At 34.4% G+C, this 24439-nt stretch overlaps 1 protein-coding gene across 2 annotated transcripts in view; it reads right to left on the reverse strand.

Moving 5' to 3' along the window:
• Positions 1-3580: 3580 nt before the first annotated feature.
• The window catches only part of LOC108976774 (paramyosin, long form), a 28723-nt gene continuing 7864 nt past the window's right edge, over positions 3581-24439 (reverse strand). The window contains exons 3-11 of one of the 2 annotated variants that reach the window (XM_018946072.1): positions 21274-21360; positions 21009-21175; positions 16079-16950; positions 15870-15997; positions 15690-15802; positions 5236-5755; positions 5069-5164; positions 4722-5003; positions 3581-4067 (exon numbers count right to left, since the gene is read on the reverse strand). In XM_018946072.1, coding sequence (XP_018801617.1) covers positions 3873-4067; positions 4722-5003; positions 5069-5164; positions 5236-5755; positions 15690-15802; positions 15870-15997; positions 16079-16950; positions 21009-21175; positions 21274-21360 — 2460 coding nt within the window. In that variant the 3' untranslated portion in view covers positions 3581-3872. Of the gene's footprint in view, positions 4068-4721; positions 5004-5068; positions 5165-5235; positions 5756-11507; positions 13010-13295; positions 13426-13501; positions 13660-15689; positions 15803-15869; positions 15998-16078; positions 16951-21008; positions 21176-21273; positions 21361-24439 lie in introns of those variants that run through there. The other variant, XM_018946073.1, reaches the window with a different exon arrangement.

Here is a 24439-nt window from a genome sequence, read left to right on the forward strand (position 1 = left end):
TCTACTATAGATAGAGTTATTCCTTTCCAATGGAGGCCATTGTATACGTCAAACTATCTTTGTACTGGTTTTCATGTTAATCTTAATCGTGTCGTCTTTTGCATATGTAGATATCTTTACCCATTTATGTTTTTTGCCTGTCTTCACATGAATCCTATATGTACGAGTAAAGAATCAAGCATAGAATGCTTTATTAATAAACCTGTTCACAGTTTTTTATCTTGCCATTTATTTATCAATAAGAAATTCTCTGCTTAATTCTTTACTCGTATATACAGGCTTCATACCAAGACAAAAAATGTAAATGGGTTAAGACAAAACAAGAAACCATAAACAGCTATGTTTCGAGGGAACGCAAAAGAAAGGCCTTAATTTAACTGGAATGTAAAAGTCCCGAAGCCAGAGTAGGTAACTGTCAAGTGTAATATTTTGTTGATTTGGATCTCTATTGTACATACTTATGTATGGACGATGTTCTGTAAAATATATCGAGAGTGAGTTCTACCGAAAAGTGTAAAGTTATTCTGTAAAAGTTTGAACCTGAGAGTTTCTGAAAAATATATATATTCCTATGGTGATAATATTATAGCATGCTCTATTGATAATTTACTAGAAACATCCCAAAAAAATGTCTGTACTCGGCCCAATAGTTTGATGAAATTTACTGGAATGAGAAGATAATACTTTCGTGATTGACTTATATTAATATAATAACATAAAAATATTGGCGAAATATTGTTTTCGTAAGCATTACTGGTTCATATACCCATTATTCACATAATTTTATCCAAAGTATATAACTTAAATTACCAGGTAACGTGTTTATGATGGATAATGAGTTCTCACTACACAACTACCTATAATGGCATACAGCCAAAAGAGCTTCTACTTCTACGAAAAAGGAAACTAAATAATATTGTAAGGGTCATCATAGGGCACCTCCGCTTAAGATTTCATCTCCAGAGAATTGAAAATGGAGTTCAGCGGAAAGTAGAGTATGCATGTAGGATGATGGATACTATATTTGATAATGCCCAGGTTTCAGCCGGCTGTGACGGGAATCTTCTACGGCTTTCATTTCCCAAAATTAAGAGACATTAGTCAGTAGACGTGAAAAAAATCAGAATTTTATTAAATCTACTGAGTTGCTTGATAAGGCTTAATTTCGATTGGCTGCGGTCTGCTGTTCTTACAATCAACCAATGTGACTCACTTATTTTGTGACTTGACTATGGAAACGTTTAGATAGGTCAATATTATTGGGTTATATAATATAATATATCGATATATCTTCTTCCTTCTATAAGCGCATGATACAAAAAAAAACCCGTTTTTGCATCTAAGTGGTGATCCAAGGAGAGGTACTTTTTTCAATAGAGTTTTTTTGACAGATCAAGCGGGAGCCATGTCAAGCTGTCATGTTAGATTTGTTCAGTATTGTTTGGAATTCCATCACGGAAAAACTAACGCCTGAGCAACATTTACAAATCGTTTCACTTTATTATGAAAATTCATGTTCTGTAAAGAATGTGTTTCGAGTACTTCGCTCAACTTATGATCAACATTATCGGCCCACTGAGCGCACTACACGTCGAGATCTTAAATTGAAAGCGTACAAAATGCAGCATGTGCAAGAACTGATGCCGCTCGACCTATTCCAGCGATACCGCTTCGCTCTAGGGCGCTTGAAAAGTTTCAAGAAGATCTGACTTTTTCGAGCAAAATAGCAGCAATTTAAAGAGTTTCTAGAGCTACCATTTCATCAAGAAAAAAAAAACTGTTTGGTGTGATTTGTGGGCCGGTGGAAACATCGGTCAATACTTCTTCAAAAATKCTGCCATGATAACTGACTATTTGATGTCTGAAATTTGAGCTCGTGATCTCTTCTACATTTGGTTTTACAAAACGATGTCAATTCCCACACATCGCATCATTGGATTTATTGAGAGCACACTTCATTGAGCAGATAATTTTACGTTCTGTTTGTGTCTGTCTGTCCGCTCTATTGACCACCAAGATCCTGTGATATCACACTGTTCAACTTTTTTTTGTGAGGATATGTAAAGCCTAAAGATTATGCCGACAATCTCGCTTCGATTCATACCTTGGAGCAAAACATCACGCGTGCCGTTTGTCAGTTACCAGTTGAAATGCTCGAATGAGTCATCGAAACGAGTCTCAACGGATGGACCATCTGAGACGTTGCTGCGGTCAATAATCGAAAGAGATAATCTTTAAATACATACATGACAAAGAATGTTCTTTCGTATTATATATTATAGTATAATAAACATTCCACATTAAATTTGAAGTTTCTGCGATTTTTCTTTAAAAAAGTTGGGAGCCTCAAAGTGAATCACCCTTTATAACAGTCTCATCGTCAAAAATTCTGTTAATTACTTAGCCTTCTAGCACTGCAAATAAAATTCGTAGCATGAAATTATAATAACTGACAGTTTTGCTTTCTAGACAAGTTTTTTTTGCATGAAATTAAGCAGCTTTTTTGCAATTAGCATGAAAACGCCGTGACCCATTTAGTAATTGCATGGTTGTTTTTAGTTTATTAATTTAATTTATGTGTTTATTTCATCATTTCATTTAATTATATAAGTAATGGTTTATATATGTATGTGTATATGTATGTATGTTTGTAGTGGTACTGTATTACTAAAGCATTTCAATATAAATACAATATTCATTATTAGTAAATAATAAAATCATGAACAAAATGACGTTATTCTTTGTAGTACTGCGCTAACTATATATGTATGTATGTATGAAATTAATTAATGAATTTATGTCAATATATAAATATATATTTCTTTAAATTTAATAACAATCGATTTTATTAAACAAAGTAATTCATTAGTGCGTTCAAGCTATGATTATCGATATTATTGATGTATGTGCGTAAGTAAAGCTCGAAAATAAATTCGTTTCGGAACGAAAAACGAGATGAAGGCCGAAGTTGTCTTTGCCGACTTTTTTCTTTCAATTTGAAGCTTTAAGCGACTTACTGCAGGCGACTTTCTCTGAACTACGCACACACCTAAAAGTGTGTGTGTATGCCAGTTTGAACTGGCCATATCAAAATAGAAAACGAATTTAAGTCGAAATTTGTTGTATTTTTGTTTTTTTCTTCACTTAAATTTCGTTCGTATTTTATTTTTCCATACATTTTACAAATGTTTTTCGCTTGAGAAAAATAAACGCAGTATTCGTTAGTTGAGTTTTTGGTTTTAGCATTAATTTTCTTTTTTTCTGTGTTTCATAATAATTTGAACCTAAAAGTCGCTAAAGCAACAACTAATACATATTTGTGTATGTATGCAGGTGTGTATCTGACAATTCTCGAAAGGAAACGCTTTAAATTTTTTTCCGTTTTTTCTTGTTGAGCGCGCTCTCTCTCTCTCTCTCTCTCGCTTGTATTAATGGGGAAGCTTACATTTATTTTTAGAAAAATTTCAATTATATTCTATAAATATTTTTAATGTTTTTTCATGATTTTTTTTTTTTAATTCTCTTTTAACAAAAAATTTGAGCGGTAACAAAAATTAAATGTAAATTAAATAGGACATAGTTTAGTTTAGATAATTTATTTGCTGTTCATTTAATTAATTAAAAATACAAGAACTGCTACGTTGCCGAGTTTACGGGACCGTCTTGGCAGCATAATTGTAAGCTTATGAGCGGCTTGAAGACCGAAGCTGTTGTCGTTGGTCCTCAACTTCTTCATTTTTGTTGTTCTTATTGTTGTTGTTGTTATATGTTCCGTTACTTCATAAACTTTAAAATTATAATAAAATGTTCAGTTGATTTGATTTATGTTTTTTTTTTTTTTGTTTAATTAATTTTATTTTTGTGCGAATAATTTATTCGGTGATCGTTCTTGTTGTCTCCTGAATGTAGACCTGGGAGCCGGGAACGGTGGAGGTGGTGACGAATGTGCGATGCTTGGCGCGGATCATGTTCAAGTTGGTTTCGGCGCATTCGGCACGATCTTCGGCAGCTTCGAGTTCACGTTGGAAACGGCGGACGCGGGTCACGGACTGTTGAGACATGCCCTCCTGTGGATGGTTAAACAGGGAAGAAAAAAAAGGAGCATGTTAATGGTAAAGCTCAAGTTTTAAGGATTTTAAGAAAGAAAGCAAAAAAAAAGGGAAGGAAAGAGGAATTTGGAGCGCTGTGACTCAGTTAAAGTCAGACTAAGAAACAACTTCAATAAAATATGTGTCTTCATTTCTAGTAAGTGAGCTCTAAATATTGGAAAAGTAACGTTTCATGCACTAACAGATGTTAAGAGATCTCTTTTAAAAGAAAGCAGAGCTCCCAGAAACTAACGTACTTTCGAATATAACTTCGAACTTTTGAAACAATAATGCTATGAGGACTTCCTTTTCTTATTAAATAAGTCTATAAAATCAGAGCTATTTGGAACTTCTTTCAAGAACGCTCTAAGATTGTCCAACATTGGAAAATTTTAGCCAAAGTTTTTTACAACCGAAAATTTAAAAAGAAAACGTTCTTCCATCAAAAGAAAGCCCTCAATACCTTTGCGAAATGATGCATAATAAATTCAATATAGAAAAATGCAACCATAAACATTTATTTTATTTAACTTGTCTTTCATAAATTCGCCAACTAATTAGCATATCAACAATTTCCCTATATTTATTTATTTACCAACTTTATTTAACTACAACGGAATAAGAGTATGTTACCTGTTCGGCCAGTTGACGCTTGAACAAGTTAACCTTGGCAACCGATTTGTCCAAAGCTTCCTGCAACAAAATGATGTTCTTCTGGTCCTCTTCGCATTGTACCATGACCTCCTTGACGGTGCGTTCCTTCTTTCTCAAGATCTTGATGGTCTCAGCATGTCTCCTCTTCTCTTCTTCCAATTCCAATTCCAAATCACGTACGCGGGCCTCCAATTTGCTGATGATGCGCTTGCTACCAGCGACAGCGTTCAGCTCAACCTCTTCCAAACGGATGGACAAGTTCTAGGCGTTTGAAAGCACTTATGTTTTTTAAACCAAACTTGCAAGAAAAATAAAATTTTTAATACCTTGACTTCGACTTCTAGAGACTTCTTGATGGTTTCCAATTTGACGACACGTTCTTGTTCCTCGTGAACAATTTCAATGGTACGCTTGAGTTCAATCTAAAGTAATTTTTAAGATTTTTATAGTTTCAATTCATATTTTTTTAATGTGTGTTTTGTTTTCTACTAACCTGAACCTTCTGGTAGCGTTCATCGCTGATTCTCAATTCTTTGGTGACTTCTTCGTAGTCAGCGGCGACAACCGACAATTCTTGCTCCAATTTCGACTTCAACGACACCAAGTTGACGTTGACGGTGCTCAGTTCATTGATGCGGGTCTGCGCCTCCTCGTACTGCAATTCAACGGTGCGCTTAGCACGCACAGCGCTGTCCAAATTCGAGCGGACTTCTTCCAGTTCACCGTTGAGGGCAGCCAAGCGGCGCTGAGCCACATTGTACTGATCCAAAGTGGCCTGCAACTGGCGTTGTACATCCTCGTAGTGTGCCTGCAATTCGGTCAATTGCAATGACTGCTTCTTAATAACCTTTTGCAAATCGATGTTGGTCTTGTTGGCCACATCCAAGGACATTTCCAGTTCGGTGATTTGCACCTGCAACTTCTTCTTGATGCGTTGTACTTCGGTCTTCAAGCGGGTCTCAGCCTCAACCACGCGAGCATTCAATTGTTCGATTTCGATGGCGGTTTGCTTGCTGCACGGGAGGTAAACAAAAAATGGAATTATGAGTTTAGCTGCCTCCGGGTTATAATTGAAATAGTAAAAAATATGTCACATTTGTGATTTGGAGATTATGGATACGCCACATAAATTACCTCATTTTTAGCCACTTTTTAATGTTACCAAATACAATGAGTACCGTTTTCGTACTTGTTCTTGACCATACTTTGAAGAACACCTGCTTATTTTGTACATAATTGTAAAGTATTTACTAAAACAGCTAGAAAATTGGATTGGCAACAGACTATAATTTGAACAAATATTTGTAGTGTTTGGCCCTCTGCCTTATATACTAGTACCGGCTGTCCAAGGCAATAGTTAATTGGGAACAGTTTTTAGGGCAGTGGTGTGTTTAATCTTACTTTCTTACATCCATTTTGGGGAGGGGAATTAGTACATACTTTTTTTTTAAGTAACAATGGTTCTATGGTGAAATATATATGAGTTTTATAGTCTTTGAGTGAACTCCACTTTTAAGTGACCTAATGCCAAATCTCACTTACCACTAGCATATTACGTTTATGCTCTGTTTTTTGCGGAATTGATTCGTTTTATTTGATTTCTTGACTTGAATTCTGAATCAGTGCGTTTTCAGTTGATCCTTTAAGTTTTAAATGAAAGTCCTATTTTAATATTTTATGAAACTCCATTGGACCGACCATAGGTAAATCGAATTTAGCAAATTAAGATAAAAGCAATATTCAAAAGCTAGATATTCAAATAATAAGATTCTTCGAGTTAAATAAGAATTTCAAAAAAAAAAAAAATTTCGGAAGTTCGAATTTTCGAAAATTGAAATTCAAAAATAGTCCGACCAAATTGCCGAAAAATTTCAAATTTGAAATAAATTTCGGATGTACGAGTTTTCGAAGTTAATAAAATTGTTTTAAAAAAATATTTTAAGAATGATATATTTCGAATCAAGTTAAAAACAAAATCGAATTTAAAATAAATTTCCAAGTTCGAATTTTCGAAATTAAAAAATAATAATTTTCTAAAACTGGCGGATGTGTTTTCAATACAAAAATCGATACTTTTGAATATTTGATATTTCTTTTATATTCAGTCATCAAAGATATACACATTTGCCTTCAATAAACTTCTAAAACATAAAGTTGAAAAAGGTATCTTTCACTTCAAGGGTGTATGCCAATAAAAGGATAATGCGGTTGGCAGAGAATCGGTACCTATACATGAATAAGAGTATATGTGTGTATGTATTTATGTGCAATGAAATGCCAGAACAAAGGTGATTCGAATTCTTGTGTGAACAAATATCTCAAAGTGCATACACATGTTTCCAATGCAGTCAATCAGCGAACTTGTCACAATTACTCGCATTCCAATCTGTTCTTTAGGCTTTTCTGCAAGCATGCCAATGCAGATATTTACGCTGATGCATCACCCAACTAAAATTAGCTGTTAATTCGCAATGTATTTAAGTATTTGCAAATGATGTTGCTATTAAATCGCACAAAATAAATATTATGTAAATCAATTGTAATGTTTCTTAATTTAGGTTGTGATGCCACATCGAGATTATCTCAAACGGGTTCGCTTATGACTCAGCCCCTTAGGAATGGTGGATGTTGTCAGGTTTGTTTGAAGTTTGTTATTTTTACTTGGCAAACGTTGCACAGGTGATTGCCGCAATGGTATGTGGATATTTGGGTCGCCATAGCGACGGCAATGATGACTAGCTTGTGCAGATTTGGCAAATGCTGTGGGAGGTGCAATGTACTGCAGTAATGGTATTGTGGTGTGCCTTAAATGGACAGGGATGCGTAATACCTTTTTATGGGTTTGCTGCAGGCATGTGTGTTATGTTAGGGATATAAGCACGTTAGTAGAGTAAGGAATTCAAATGAGTGTTAAGTATAGGTCTTATCCACGCTTTTTGAGTTAATTGTTCTTTTGCTAAAAAAAATGTTCTAAATTCTCAAAACAAAAACTAATTTCTACTTGTACGTACATTGGATTGTACATAAATGCACACTAACCTCAAAAAACCACATATCTGTAAGCATTATTTTTATAATTATATGTACATTAGCATCTATGTACCTCCGCATTCCGTTCCGCAATTTTTCATTTTATAGTGTTTATTTTTAATTTTAATGCTTTCCTTCACATTTATATATATTTTCATTAATTTTTCTCTTTTGTATACTTAATTTTAATCAACAAACACACTAGCCGGGCAGACGACTTCTATGCTTCGTTTAGTCTGTGATTACTTTAAAATCCCTTAAACATTTGCTGAGATTTATTTAATTTGCAAATATTTTTTTTTTCCTTGTTTTCAGATTATTTGGGTACTTTTGCTTTTTGCAGCGCCTGTATTTGCGCAAATTTCATGATACTTGCATTCGAAACTGTCATGAGGCATCACTTTGCTTGCAAAACTTTTAAAATGTGATTTTTTTATTTAAGTATTTGTTATTTTGAAGGACAGCGAAATACAATTGAAAATTAAAATTAAAAAAAAACTAAAATTTTCACACTCGCTCACCATTTCGGCTTTAATGATTGATATATGATGGTATAAACTGGCAAGCGGAAGCGGGAAAAATNCATGTAAAAAGCGTTTCTGAGGGCCACACGAGTAATTTTGCAATGCTTTTTTGCTTCTTTGTGCCATTTAGTATTGAAATTCTGCAAAGTTTGCTTTTTGTTTTGAAATATTATATAAATACTTGCATATAAGTTCATAGTTTATGTAGATCATATTGGTAACCAGGTTATATTGACAACTCGATGCAGTAATTTGGTTATTTTTTTAATTGAAATTTAACTTAATATCCAAGACATAGCTACTAAAATAAATCGAACGTTCGAATTCATTTAAAATTTTGAAATTTTTTTCGGAATTTCGAATTTTGGAAAATCGAAATTTAAACATATAATATTCCGACCGAATTATTTAAACTATTATGTACATACTGTAAATCAAGTTTTAACAAATTTCGAAATAAAAAAAAATTCGGATGGTTAACTAATTTAATTAAAAACGGAAATAAAAAAATAATATGGTAATTAATAAAAATAATGTGATAATTAATAAAATTATTGTTTTTATCTGACAAATTTCCAATTATTCTATTACTCATAAATTCTCTCTATTCCAATGGCATTTTGGCTAAAAATATCAAATAACGAGTTTTCGAAATAGCATTTTTTGAAATGTATCACTTAAAATTTGGCTTTAAAAGAATATCATATGATAAAGCATTTTGGAGTTTTTATACAAGCATATACAGTCAAAATATTTATAGACATAAAAAAAAAAATTGATAAAATTTTCAAAAATCGTTTTCGAATTTCAAAAACTGTATTTTAATAATTAGTTAGTTTTACTAATATTTTTTTAAATATTTTTGTAAGAGAAAAATTATATAATAATTATTTTTTCAAAAACTATTTCAAATATCGAATTTTCGAAATAGCAATTTTTGAAAATTATCACTAAATTATGAATTTTAAAGAATATTTTATGGCTAAAAAGCAGTTTGGAGTTTTTATACAAGCAAAGTTTCTGGAATAGTGTTAAAATATTTATAAAAATTTCAAAAAAAAAATTTAAATCTGAAAAATCGTTTTCGAATTTTGAAAAATGTTTTTTAATATGTACTTAGTTATTCTCAAAATTACATTCTCTAATGTCTTAGAATTAACTTCAAACTATTAAAAAATATTTTCAACTAAAATTTTAAGTGGGAATTCTTTGTAGAATTGTATAATAAACAGCTAACTCGTGAAAAATTGAAATTGATTGTCTCATGGAGAGAAATAGAATATTGTTAGTAAAGTTTGGACACTAATTATGAAATATTCTGGAAGAGAAAAATATTTTTTGAAAAAATAAAATAAAAGAATTTGTTTTTCGCCTACTTTGATTTTTTTTCCATAGTTCGGAAAAAAAACTTTTTGATTGACAATTTTTTTGAAAACTTGTGCCATTTGAATTTTTTTGAAAAAAAAATAAATTTTAACTTTTCTGAAGTTGGAGAAATACGGATATGAGTGAAATGGATTAATCATACAACTTCGAACTGAATACATTCGCAAGCCATCTAATGAAGTATCTGAGGATCTTAAGATTTTGCTTATTTTTGCGTAAATATTAGAGGAGTATATCAGACTTACTCTTTTTTAACAAATTAAAGGCACAATACTAAAACAAAGTGATACTTTTGGAGTTATTGTGGTTTTAAAAAAATCTCTTCCATCTATAGTTTTCCTAAAAAATCTCTAAAAATATTAATTTTGATATTTTGAATAATTTTTAGAAATAATTTATTGCAAGCTTTATGATATCCAACTTACTAATTTCTCTCACCTTTTCTGCCTTTACCTTTCTCAAAGAAATAAAATAATCAATAATCCAGCCTTCTGCTCAGAAGAAATAAGTACGTAAGCACCTATAACGGAAGTATATGCATAATTTACCCAATAATATAAGCAAATCAGCTGCATCACAAAAGTTTTGTATTTTTAGCACGGTATATGCACTGCCGTTAATTACGACTATGATCGATTGCCCTGTCAGCGTTCATCATCTTCATTTACTTGGCGATTTCACTGACTGACCCATCGACTAGATCTTCTACTCTTGCCATATATTTGTTTGTGTGTAATAAATATGAAGGCAGTGCAGCTCATTTCTCCTTAAACAAATAAATTTGGTATTTGAACGCAAGCTTCCCAAAGACTTGTACCTTTTAAAACCTACAAACAACAAAAATGCATGAAAAACTGTTTGCTTAATTTTTTTTCTCAAAATTTTTGCTTTGAAAAATCCATTGCGCTTGTTGCCAAAAATACGGCATACGAAATTCTTATTTTTTTTTCTTGAACTGTTTTTAATTTCAGTTTGTTTTTCACAACCCAAAGCCAGAAATGTTGCGTCGAACTGCTCGACGCTGGTTTTGCGTTAATTTTATGCAAAAAAAAAAAAAAAACAACAAAATTTGCAAATAGATGAGCGAGAAAATATTGCGAAAATAAAGAGACAAATGCATTGAATTGAAAATTTAATCATTTTAATTGAAAAACAGCAAGAAATTATGTTCGTAAATGTGTACTTGTGTGTGTGTAAGTATGTGCATTTTGATGTGGCTTTTAAAGATTTATAGGTGTTTGTGTAGATATGTATGTAAATTTGTGTGCGGCTGCGTCCTGAAAGGTATTTCATGCATTTGAATGTTAAATAATTCGCAACTATGCGCCTAACCGCGCTAAACAGGCGGTAGGCCCTGAACTAGGGAAGATTTGCAAAGTGGTTTGTTGTTTCGAAATTTAATTTTTTAAGTGTCTGTAAACTTTTGGTATATGAGTTACAGTGTAAAGAAAGTAATTAATGTGGAGTTTGATTTGGTGTATAACAGAAACCCTTACCGACAAACGCTGGTCCGTGGAAAACTTACGCAGCGCGCGCCGAACTTGCCCTCCAGCACAGGCGTAAAGCATACCTAATCACGCTTACTTATGACGACTACAAAATTTTGCTAACAAACTAATACGCCACATACTTAAACTTCTCAAAACTCCTTTTTCGAGTTTATGCGTGCTTTAGATCCGTTCTTTAGACCCTACCCTAACTTTTCTCCTACCCATACTTGTAGCGAAATTAATAATGTTGCCAGTATATATAGGAATAGTCCTTCAATTTGGGATGTGTACGCATTACTTTGCGACATATCCAACACTTATCATCTATGCCACACCTTGAGTCCGCATAAAATTCGACCGTCTTCTGATTGAGCGTCGACAATTGACGCTTAACATTATGCAATGATGAGGAGACGCGATGATCGAGCTTATCGACCAGACGTTCGTCCATCAATTCAATATGATAGGCATGCGATGAGATGCGACTTTCCGGTGAACCGGAGCGTACACGACTCGCAGCACGACTTGCACGCACCAAAGTCTGTGCGAGAAAGTCCTCCTCTTCACGTTTCGAAGTCTTGATATTGCGCTCGGATTCCGAGATGAGCGCCTGTGCTATGGCCGTGGCGGATTTGCCACGAATCGAACGTTTAAATTCGTCCGTCATGCGTGCACAATCATTATCCAACTCCATTCTACGTATGCGATGTAATATTTTTAAAGTGTCTTGACGTATTATATCCTCTAAATCCTGTTGACGGCGGCGACGACGTTCACGCGAGCGTTCAACTACCGTATCGGGTTCAATATGCTTGTGAACACGCGCTGCGTCGGCGAGTTTTATCACACTGAATGGTGTACGCTTCCTAACGCGAAAATCAAGTAAAATTTCATCTGCCCGATGGGCACAGGCACGCGACAGGCGCAACACTTCGTCGGCATCGTAACGACGTACCGGGTTTGAGGGGCGATATTGTCGCAGACCGCGCTCACTTGACCACGGCAAGTGCGGCGGATCGACATTTAGTTTCTTTGTTTTCGCATCCAAATAATCGAGCATCGGCTGATAGAAGATCATTGTGTAGCCATAGTTGTCCTCATAGGCGTGTGTTGCCAAATGGCGGGTACGCGAGGGACGCAATCTGTATGTGAGCGCCATGATTTCTCTTTTACGCTCCGACAGATAACCACAATTGGGAGGAGTAAAGGATAGAGGGAGGGTGGCGGTTTAGCAAACTAGATTTGTAGCAAGGGAAGCGCACACTGAGTTTGTCGATTTGTAGCGCCTGCAGTAAGGGTCTGACGTTGCTGCGCTGTTGGTCAAATGGGACGCAGCTCTTTCAAGTGTTTTAGTCTCGTTTGCGTGCGCTGTTTGTTTTTTGGTTAGCGCTATTCGCTTTTGCTAGATGAGGATCAGTTGTTGTATTCGTTGCGATCTGTATTACTTAAGGCAGTGCGTGTTGGCTTCGTTTGTTTTGTTTATGTATTTGAGTAAGTATGTGTACAACTGACTATTAGAAATGTTTCGTACTTGAAATACAATTAGTTTAAATGATTTCAGTATAAAAAGGCATTTGCTGAGCAATCTGTAGTCACAGTAGACAAAAATTGCAGGCGATCGTTGATTTCGCTGTCTCTGTTTGGCGTCGATTTTTAGCTTGTGCTTTGTGTTGTGTCTTTAGTCAACGTTTGCTGCTTCAGCGCTTCCGAGCGTCATTCAAATTCACGCGATTTTCGAGTTTTGCTGATTTCTGCATTCGCCACAGTTGGCCGTAGAGCTTGTTGCTGGGTTTTATTTTCGCTGGCCCCACAAAATTCGCTGAACACTTGACGCGATCTATAAAAAGATTTAATGTTTTAAGTAATCAATGTTCACTTGCGAGAGTTTGCTTTATTTTCTGCTTGGCATTGCATTGACTTCAGCAGGAAGCCAGCAGTAGAATCGTATAAGATTAGAGATGATCGGGGCTGTCTTGAGCTGTCATAATGCATGGAATCATTTGTGAAATCCCGAGAAAATGACCGTGATCATCTCTCTCTCTCTAGGACACTAGGAACTTGAGAGTATTCAGCGCTATGACACTCGAAGCTCAAGATCACTTCGAAAACTTTCACATATTTACCTTCCAGTTAAATGTTCTCACAATAACTGTAACGAGCTGCCTCGTTTATCCTTTTATCCTTTAATCCGTTTGCTTTACTCCATCAACTTATTCAGCAAACAAAATTGATTGTGTAACGTTCACTTTGTGGCTATACAAGTTTCATAAGAAGTTCATTATTTATTATTATTTTTTCATAGCTCATAAATTTTCTTCATCACACTTACTCAACACGATCGCGTTAGATGCTTTAACTATCGTTCACTGTTGGCGCTTAGAAATATCAATATTAGATTTTTCCGTTATGAAAAGGGTTTTTGGTGAGAGTTTTTTTTGTAAACTTCTCAATTCGATGCTATACCCCCAATTCTGTAAATCGTACTGATGCAAAATGGGTCAGTTAGTATACAGCGCTGCTTTCTGCTATCGATCGATCAATTCGTATCGATTTAGTACGAATAGTTGTTTGTTTTACTATTTTCTATGCATTTCATTGCTTTATTCCGAGGAATTTATAGGAAGTATTCTATTTAGCATTGATAGTGTCGCTAGTTTCTGTGCCAAAAATAAGTCAATAGCCGTTGCGATAATATCGTGGTTTTTTACTTCTCTCTTCATGATGCAATGACCTTACACGTCACGTTCACGTTTTATCAAGCGGAAGTTGTGGGTTTCTCGGGTTAAAATGCCAGCATATATACGACATTTTCATAAAGTACCCGAACTTGCATAAAAAAAAAATATTTTTGTACAATGTCGACACGTTGATGACGAATTTTTCAATTCAAAAAGAGATCGCGGACTTTTTGAATAGGGATCTCCTAAATTGGTTTCAAACACTTTTTGTTCGAGTAGTTACCAGTGAAACTCTAGATCGAAGTCTTCACAGCTTATTGATTTTGTTGCGAAGTAAGGTCTTTGCTTTAATTTTGTCTCACTGTTGGTTCTATAAGATGGCGCAAGTGGCTATTGTTGATGATGGTCTTCTGAGCTTAGAAGTGGTGCTCCATTCTCGATATCAGATTTAATTCATCGAGACAGAAAATTGAGAAATACCTTCTTGACTGCTATACCTTCTACTATTTTTATATCTTTTCGACGTCACTCGAGACCCTCAATGCATTAAGAATGAGAGCGACATGACAGAAGAACTCAAGTGGCCTCACTCAAGCTCTGTACCTTCAGAATCCAATCACTTGCTCTTTCATCTTAGAGATGATGCAGCTGTATTTATGCACGAGTCTTTAACAAACTAGAACTCTATGGAGTAATTAGCAACCTTATACAAAGATATCCAAGGCCTCGTTGACAAAAATTAATTCTAGCGTAGTTAATTATTGAAAAGCTTTAAGTTTAGTGGCAGGTCAATTTTATCTAGCCGTAATTTAGGAATATTTTCGGCAACGTAAAAGAAGACGCGTTGGCCAAGCTAAGAGTCACTTTAGAAAGAGACGCTGATTTCATTTAATATAGTGACAGAACAGAAGAACTTAAATGTAGCATGGAAAACGATATCCAATAACCAGCGTGACCTCCTCGAGCTATGTGCCTTCAGAATCCAATCAGGTGCTCTTTCATCTTAAAGATGATGCAGTCGCATTTATGGACGAATCTTTAAGAAACTAGTACGAGGCTTAGATAAGACCTAAGGATTTCTATTGAATAACTAGGAACTATATACAAGGATAACCAGTTCTCATAATCAAAGATTCATAAGTATAGAATGGACGCTTCATGTTTATTGCCAGGTCAACTCTACTTGGCCCTAATTTGCGAATATTTTCGGCAACGAAAAAGCTGAATAGTTGGCCTCTTAGTTTGGCTACTCTAGAAAGGGTATTTTGAATAAACATCTCAGAAAAAAATCAACTGCAAGATAACAAAGCAGATATTTCAGAAGTATGTGCATACTAGAGGTAAGGACTTATGAAATAGGTCTAGGAAAGTTTATATAAAATTACAGCTTCTATAAGGGGCCTTTGATCTTTTGGGTTTGGCCTGTAACCATATTTGAAAGAGTTTTCTATTTGCTCTGTGAATGTCCAGTTCTATCAAAAACCTAGCTAGAAAGCGCTCTTTTCATAAAAACTTGAATGGCAATTGATGTCTCTAAGACAAATAGATTGGGATTATTTTATTTTTATTTGAGCACACTTCGAAATCTTTAAGATATTTTTAAGAAGTTCGAAACTCATACTTAACTTTTAAGGAGCAAGGATTATATAAGTTAGAGGTAATTCCGGATATTTTGATTAATCTTACTTTTTACCAGTTCTCATTTTTAAGATATTTACACTTGTTATAGATTAAGAACATAAACTTATATGGTACATAATTTTTAATACTTTTCACAATACAAAATCTCCAAATCACAAATGAGGGGTAAAGTGAGAAAGATAAGTTTAAGCGACTTACCGAATAGCCTCGATTTCCTCGTCCTTCTCAGCCAAGCGGCGTTCGGCATCATGGCGGTATTGATTGAAGTCAGCAGACAAGCGTTGAGCGCGTTGCTCCTCAGCCTTGCGACCCTGCATGAGACAAAAAATAAACGACATTAAGCATTTCTATTCAGAATATTTAGTTATTAATGCTTACAGCCTCGGCTTCCTTGTAAGCAGCAGTCAATTCATCACGTTCATTCTCCAAACGGCGCAGTTCCAATTCCAATTCATGCAAGCGACGGTTCAATTCGTTGAGTGTGGCCTTGGCGTCATGGAGATCATCTGAAACAAAGAGTGAATATGATCCGTATTAGTTGTAATATAAACAAAATAAATTAGTGTATTAATTCGCGTTGTACTCACCTCCTAATTTCTTGTTCTCACGTGCCAATGTGTTGTTAGCATCCTTGACTTTATCCAATTCATGCACGGTGCGTTGCAATTCAAGCTGCTTGTTCTTCAAATCACGTTGGCTAGTCTCAAACAGTACAATTGTTTCATCGAGACGGCTCTTCAATTCGATGTTGTGTTTCTCCAAGGTATTTACCGACTTGGTCAATTCGCGGCATGTGTTATTCGATTTCTCCAAATCGATAATCAAAACCTCCACTTCGCTGGCCAAGCGTGTCTTTTGTTTCTCCAAATTGTTGACCTTTACAATCAATGCCTCAACATGTTCCTCGAGTTCGGTGATGCGCACTTGATATTTACGACGGATCTCTTCGACCTCTTCTGCGCGTGCGGCTACTTCAGTCTGGTATTTGTTTTGCCATGAAATAGCCTCGGCATTGGTCTTGACCAGCTGACGTTCCAAGTCAATACGTGCTTCCGATTCTTCTTCGAGTTGGATGCGAATCGATTCCAATTCGCTTTCAACTTGATGAAGAGACGATTCCAACATCGAACGACGACGGTCTTCATCTTCCAAACGGCGACGAGCATCTTCCAATTGTGAGATAACTTGACTCTTGGAATATGAGACAGCGTCCAGGTTGGATTTGAGATCTTGGACGTCCTTGATCAATTCAATGTTCTCTTGCGACAGGCGGGTCTTGTGCGATGTAATATCGATGACAGTGCGGTTCAATTCCTCAATCTTAACATTCAATTCGGAAATAGTGATTTCCAAACGTTCAACATGTTTGCTGGTAACAATACGCTCCTTGTTGAACGATTCGATTTGGGAGAGATATTCGTAAATTTCGGCCTGGAATTTGGATTTCTCCTTCTCAGCCCTGCATAAGTTTGTTCGAGTCAGTGAAAGGAATGAAATATATATAAGTAAAAAAAAAGGAATAATTAGTTAATTCATAGTGTTTCAAAGTGGAATTTTATTTATAAACATAGAATACTTAGCGGCAGCAGTATGCATGGCAGCGGTATCTCTAAAGGCGACTGTATGTGCAGCGGTATTAAGCTGGGAGTAATCTAAATAACTGAGTTTAGTTTTGCATTAACCCATAGGACAAAATCTTTCAGTTAACCCACTGCGTTTAGTATTACTACTTTTGTATATACCCCACTTTTGGAGAATTTGCAGAATATGTAATATTATTTAAAAGGAAACGTGGTTAGGAATGCAAAATTTTCTATTCATAGATCAGCGTCAGTTTCTTTGTAGGCTAGTCGATTCTTGGGTGCTTTTAAAGTGTACTTAAGTTCATTCCATCTGCCTTATAAATTCAAGTTTAATGTCTATGAACAATTTTCCTGTCTTCTCTGAAACGCTTTTCAGAAACTTTTCTTTTTTCTTCGTTTTAAGAAAATTTTGTTTTAGGTTTGGTTATCTGTCATCAGAAATTATCAATAAACTCGGGTTTAAGGTGTATAGTAATATTGCAAGTTTAATCCATTTCGGAAAAGCAGTTTTTTGTCAGATGTTTTCTCGAATAGGGTTCAAAACGAAGTAACAAAAGTGACGTTAAACTCGAGTGAAAAAAGTTTAGGTATATTACGAGTACTCAGAAAAACGGATTTACTTCTCTAAGCAGTTTCTTCTTTTCAGAAAGTCATATAATTTTGATACTGTCAATAAAGTATTGCACCCTATTGAAGTTCAGGTTGTTCTATATATTCCAGCTGTACGTCTTGTGTATGTGAACCCCTGAGTGTGTAATTTGAAAATTTTTATTAAAAAAAATTTATTGAATGTTGAAGTTTACTTACCAAAAAAGTGATTTTTAAAACAAGTTAAATCAGTATTTTGCATGGAAAGCTCAAGGCTTATGGATAGTGTTCAATTTTCAATACTAATGCAGACAAGGTGCATGGTAACACTGCATGTTTGAAGCTTTTCAGAAAAGTTCATTATCTTTGTTATTCCACTAACGCGGGCGCATATTTTTTCCGAGGGGTTACCGGAAATGGCGTCCAAAAATTTCAGAATTTCTTTGTTAATAGTATATATTTGTAACAATGAAAAATTCTAATAAAATATTAAATTCTTTATATGAGAAATAAATTTTGAATCTGATTTTTACCAGAGGAAAGGCATGTAAAAGCTTAAGGAATAAACATGACTCGGTTACGACTTTTTATTCAAATTACTGTTTTTTTTCTTAAAGCTTCAAAGGTAAGCTTTTTAGCCTTTTTTTGGTCTTTGCTTATCTATTATATGTACTTTGTTCGAAAACGAAATAGTATGCTTCAATAAAGGACATAATCGAGGGCTATATGAAATCTCCCTTTCTTCAAATCTTGGTTCCTTTTCCAATACTTTAATCACATAAATTTAGTGTGTTAAATAAATACCAATGCTAATATCTGAGCATGGTCATTGCATATTAAGTCCAAATTCAAGTGGGGTATCTAATCTTCGATGCTAACGAAGTTATTCTAGTTTACTAATATTGCTTTCATTGCCAACTTGAAAAGCTATTTTATGCATATTTTGACTGATAGTAAGGAATTAATTCTTGCTTATTTTAAGGGAGCACATAAACTATCAGTGAAAACATGCATGAAAGAGCTTTCTCAGTGCGGACTCAGTGCGTGCGGATAAAACTGAAAGATCGACTAAGGGTGACGATATGCGCCACTAGTTTACATTTTGGAAATCAAAATTAAAGAAAAGTATAATTATGGTGCGTAATGTAATTATATTATTAATAATTTTTTAAAATTAAAATTAAATATTAAAAATATCTATGAGAATTTGGTTAGAGAATTGAATTTTTAAATTATTGCATTTCTATTTTTTTTTTAATTCCAAAAAAAAAGATATTAACACTTTCCGTGGGAACTTTGTTAAAGAATGTTATTTTGAAATTTTATAACGATTACCGTTACTTAGTTACTAGGACCATATTTCCCATCCTATGCAGTTCAAGGAAACCTTTATAAATTCTACATTTGCTTGACATTCGCACATCATCTGCTTCATGCAAGAAAAAAAGTATCAAATTTCCATAAAGGTGAATTTGACAAAAAGAGACAACAACAATAACACGTTGAATATTTACTAAATCAAAGACTTATTTGGATCGACAGTGCGGAGAAGCTGAGCGGAACCAGCCAAACAGCTAACAACCACCGGCGCAACATTGTGTGGGCCGTGCGGCAAAAAGGTGGAAAAATGTGTAGGAAAAATTCAAAATTTTTTCTAAAAATAAATGCGCACATTATTCGACTCAACTTATGTATATATTTATGCTTTTCCTCTTATATTCTTTGCTATAAGTGTTGAACATTTGGGAAAAGCACAAAAGAAATAAATAAAATATGCAAGAATAGACAGAAGCAGACAGCGGAATAACTTTGTAGAGATTTTCGACGAGGCTCATTGGTCATTAAGGTGTGAGCTTTCTGTGGCAAAAGCTTTCGCTAGTCCAAAGTATATCTTTCTAGCCAACAAAGCGCATCAGCCAGCAGTCTAGCAAACGCATAACGTAGCATAGCGGCGCTGTAGTAGTGGGAGTGGACCGAATAGCTTGCGTTATAAGCTCACGAATACGCTTTTTAGGCATGGCAATGCGCAGGACCGCAGGTGAAAGCTAAAGGCACACACATAGTTAACAGATGTGAGAAGAAGTGTATAAGTAAGCAAAAATGCAGCGATTAGCAAAATAAATTTTGATAAGTTCTGAACTGTTTTTGAAAATTGTTTTGAAAATATTAAATTTTTTACAAATTTCGAGTTTTCAAGTTAAACAGCTCACTAGAAAAGCTTGTAAAGGGCACAGTAAGTATGCTAGATCAGCTAACACATTGTATATAGTGCGCAGCTGCGGTGAGCTACTGCAGCAGCAATGCTCCCACTCTACCAACGGCTGTGTGTATCTGTAGCCTTGAAAAATATTTCGACTCGATTTGTGTTATTTTTGGATTTTGGAAATATGAGATTTTAACGAACACTTTTCGCAATCGGCTGTGCGCTTACACATCGACACCTACATACATTAACGGTGTTTTTATATGCTACACATATACTATATATATACAAGTAATTACACACATTTTAATACATTTCAGACATTTTTGTATTCACAGCGATTTTTCTGTTTAAATAAACAACGGTTTTCAACGCTTTGCTGCAATTTATATGTAGTTGGAATATTTGCTTTTCGTAAATACTGTATGTCAAGCGCATTACACTCGATTATTATTTTGTGTGAATTATTTTCCACTTTTAAAATGCAACATTTTCGTATAAACATTAAACAAAGTGATTTTTGCTGACTTACTCACAGACATAATAGCCCAATTACGAGCATGAACAGACGAGGTCATGGTGACCGACGATTTAGTTGGGTTACTGGCGTTAAGTTCAATGAATTCACAACAAATGTATAACTGTTTGTGTATAGGCTACAATGGTTACATTGTGTAACAGGTTAAGTTGAAGATTTGTAGGTATTTATACCTACCTATCGAAATCGTTTTTGGTTCATTACTTCATATTACATAAAGGTAGCATAAAATTTTCAGCTTCCGCTACCCGATATAACCAAAATATAACGAAATTATAACCAAAATTCAAATCTGGTTTCTATGAGTGGTTTCCCTTATATCTTTTTTTCCTTCGCCTGTAAACTTATTAAAAGTGATGGGACGTTATTTTGCATTTTGGGTAAAGAAATGCTTCTTCTACATATAAGTATTTATATACAAGTACATACATATATACTTTTAAACATATTTTAAAACTCAAACAAGAAACTTTCACATAAAACAAGCGAGTCTCAAGCTTTTATTTCAACGTTTAATCAAAAGCACTCAAAAAGCTCTGCTAGAAAGCAAGCCAAAGCTATAATAATACATTACTTTCTTCGCTTGCTGCAAACGACACACTCACCTGGACTTCGCTTTCGTTAGGATTTCAACTTGTTCTTGGAAATCCGCAATAATTTCGTTATGCTTCTTCTTCAGAAGAATGGCAGTTTCTTCGGATTCGAGGTGCACATCCTCAAGCAATTTGCGCAGCTTCAATAATTCGGCATCACGCTTGCGATTGGCCTCGAACTGAGTGTTGTAAATTAGACGAAAAATACATTAATAATATAAACTAATAATTTTGGTTTAAATATTTAATTTTTTTTGTGTGGGTTTGTTGCACTCACCTGATGTTCAGCGCCGCCTTCAGCTTCCTCAAGACGTTCGGACATTTGAATGACCTGCACGCTGAGATCGGCCTTCTCGCGCTCGATCTGTAAAATTTGTTGAAACCATATTAGAATGCTTTAGTTGAAAAAAACAATAAAAAAAGCGACTTCCTAGCTTTATTGAAAATAACAGAAATTCACGCACGAGCAAAGATGTTTGAAGCGAATAACAAAATGTAAATTTATTACACCTTACTTTTATATATTTACATTCTTATGATTTCTTTGTATAATTCATCCTCATACAAATATTTATATACAGACAAATATTTTTATTTCAAAAACGCTGCCTTCATTTGAAAGACTATGCAATTTCATTGCGCTTACTCACGTTGCCTATTTCGATAGTTATTATCATCTAATATAAGCATATACAAGCGTTTAGAATGTCTAGATTATACATAAGCACTAACAATTTTGATTTTTAACAGCTGAAATTTGTATTTATTTACTTATTTTGTTTTGCGTGAAACACGCTTTGAAATAGCGTTTACTGTGAATATGTTTTTTATATTGTCAGTGAATGTGAGTAAAAGAAATTTCGAAGTAAATATTTTCATAATTTTCAAGAATATAAATTTTTTGTTTTGTATTGGTTAAGATAGGTTAAGAGGTCGATCCTAACGGGGATTAAATTTGGACAGCTTAGAACGCCGGTCCGTTGAGATAACTAAACAGTTCCCATATACGGTACATACTGTTGTCTATCAATAAATATCAATAACGATACTGCTTTACATTTGTCCCCGAGTAAACGATAATTCACAAAAAAAGTACTTTGCTAAGTTGGCAGGACTGTCCTTAATTAATATGCCAAACATGAACGCGATCTGTTAACCAGTTGGTTTACAGCATGTGCTTAAGTCGGTACACCTCAGTGGATAAAAATGGATCGAACAAAGAAGTCTAAAATTTTTTTATTTCAAAACATTATTCTAAACAAATTTCGTGCACGGAAACATTGCAAATGTTGGAAAAGGCTCACGATAATTCAGCTTTTCAAAACAACAAGTCTACCAGTGGTAAAAAGTTCAACGCCGTTCGAGAGATCGTTGAAGGCATGCTTCGTTAAGAAAGGGATGGATACGGTGATTGAAAATCGTCAGACAAGTGTTAGAGAGATTGCAAGAGATTGATTTTAATTATAAAGCAAAATTTTTTATCAAAATGAATACCGTAAACAGGCCCCTCAGGACAAGCTTGATCGTGCGAGTACTGAACCCACATTCATGGAGAGCGTTATAACTGTAACAATGATATTTGGGTTAATAATTTTGACATACAAAGAAGTCAGCAATAATCGGAACGGAATCTGTTTTCAGTCGATCGGGAGGATAAAACAAAATTCGCTGAAGGAGCTCAAGGACATCGCAAAAAGTGCTTATGAAAAGTGTTTCGAGGACTGGAAGAACCGTTGGCATAAGTGTATTGTATCTGGTGGAGTGGGGGAGAGCGACAAAATAAATATTGATGATTAATGATAGCATTAAGTAAATTTCTTGGAATTAAATTTTCATTCTTCTTTTCAAAACAAGCGGGTTGAGGACAAGTCTGACACATTATCTCCAAAAACAAGAAGAGACGTTAACTTAGGTTATACCGCTCACATATGCAAAATATTCCAAAGAAATTTAATTTCCATTGGTTAGTTTGTAGTAAGCAATATAAATAATGGAGATAAACAGAAATTATAACAAAATCGAACTCCCCAATAAAGTTTAACTTTTACGAATCGAAAAAGAGTTGTAATTGAGTGTGCCAAGGAAACGGAATCGAAATTCATTTACCTGAAAAGATTAAGTTTAGTTAAATTTTATCTATGGTGGCAAAACGCAAGAAAAGAGTAATGGAAAACGTTTCTAAAAAAAAGTGCATCAGATATGTATGGGTTGATGAAAATATATGTATATTGTAGAAGAAAATAAGATATGATAACAAGAAGTTGAGCAGATGAGAATGGAGCTTGAGTGTGCTTGCTTTGTACTGGGTTTAACCTTACTGATCTCATTCTTTCTTATTCTTGTTTTAACTTAAACTTTTTTTTTCAAGTTTTGAGGCTATTGGCAAGGTTGACTTTAGAGGCTATGCACGTAAACTTAGTTAGATAATTTCTGAAAATATGAAATTTGATGCAAATCTGCTGTAACTATAAAAGGTATGTGAACTTTCGATGTGCTATCTGGACAGACAGCGGCAACCACTGTCATGGAATTTTTAGCAAACTTTTTAATCTTTATTGTGTCAAACTCAAAATTGCCCTATACGAAAGACAACACGGACATTAGATTTTAATTAAATTTCATGTTTAATTTGTAAGTGTGCCGCCTTTTATATCAACATTATGCATACAGTTATGAACTAAACATGACAAGGCATCCATCAACACCTTCAACATGCAAAGTAAATTTTTCGCACTAATGAAAATATACTCACAATTCTGATATTTAATAATAACTATTTTTAATTTTTGTGTAAATTTTGCAGTGGCAGAGGCCAGCAAACATAAAAATGCGCAGAGCAGCCACGCAGAATTGCAACATACAGCTGAACTCACAGCATTTTGTAGGTGTTAAAATGGTAAAACATGTGGATATGCCAACATAAAAATGCTTCTATATGTATAAGTATTTATACACATTTTGTGTATTTTAGAAGCAACTTCAAGAACTTTCGCATCTCATCAACACAAGTGCAAGATTATAAAAACTATTTTCCTTATAATTACATGCCGGATATATGTACGTATGTATATCTAGTTATGTGTTTATTGGTGTTTCAGTGCATGGAAAATATTTTAATGATTTTAATTAAAGCGGTGTGTAATACAAAAAACGCAATGTTTGTTGGTTTTGATTTAGAATTTTTTTCTGTTAGAATTTTCTCTCTCTCTCTGTTTAAAATGACCTAATTCATATAATTTAAAAATTATTCCAAATTTTACAAGCGAATATAATAAGGCAACAATGTGTATAAAATGTCCGTGTAGGAGTGCACACACATTTGGAAGTAATTTGTGGCGGCTATTATCAGCAGTGTTGGAATTCGTTGAAGAGATGGACTCCGTGCTGCGAATTTTTTCAAAATTCGATTTATACAGATGACAAGTAAAATAAATATATTATAT

Source organism: Bactrocera latifrons, unplaced genomic scaffold (assembly GCF_001853355.1).
Source record: "Bactrocera latifrons isolate USDA-ARS-PBARC rearing strain unplaced genomic scaffold, ASM185335v1 scaffold_8, whole genome shotgun sequence".
Classification (NCBI taxonomy): domain Eukaryota; kingdom Metazoa; phylum Arthropoda; class Insecta; order Diptera; family Tephritidae; genus Bactrocera; species Bactrocera latifrons.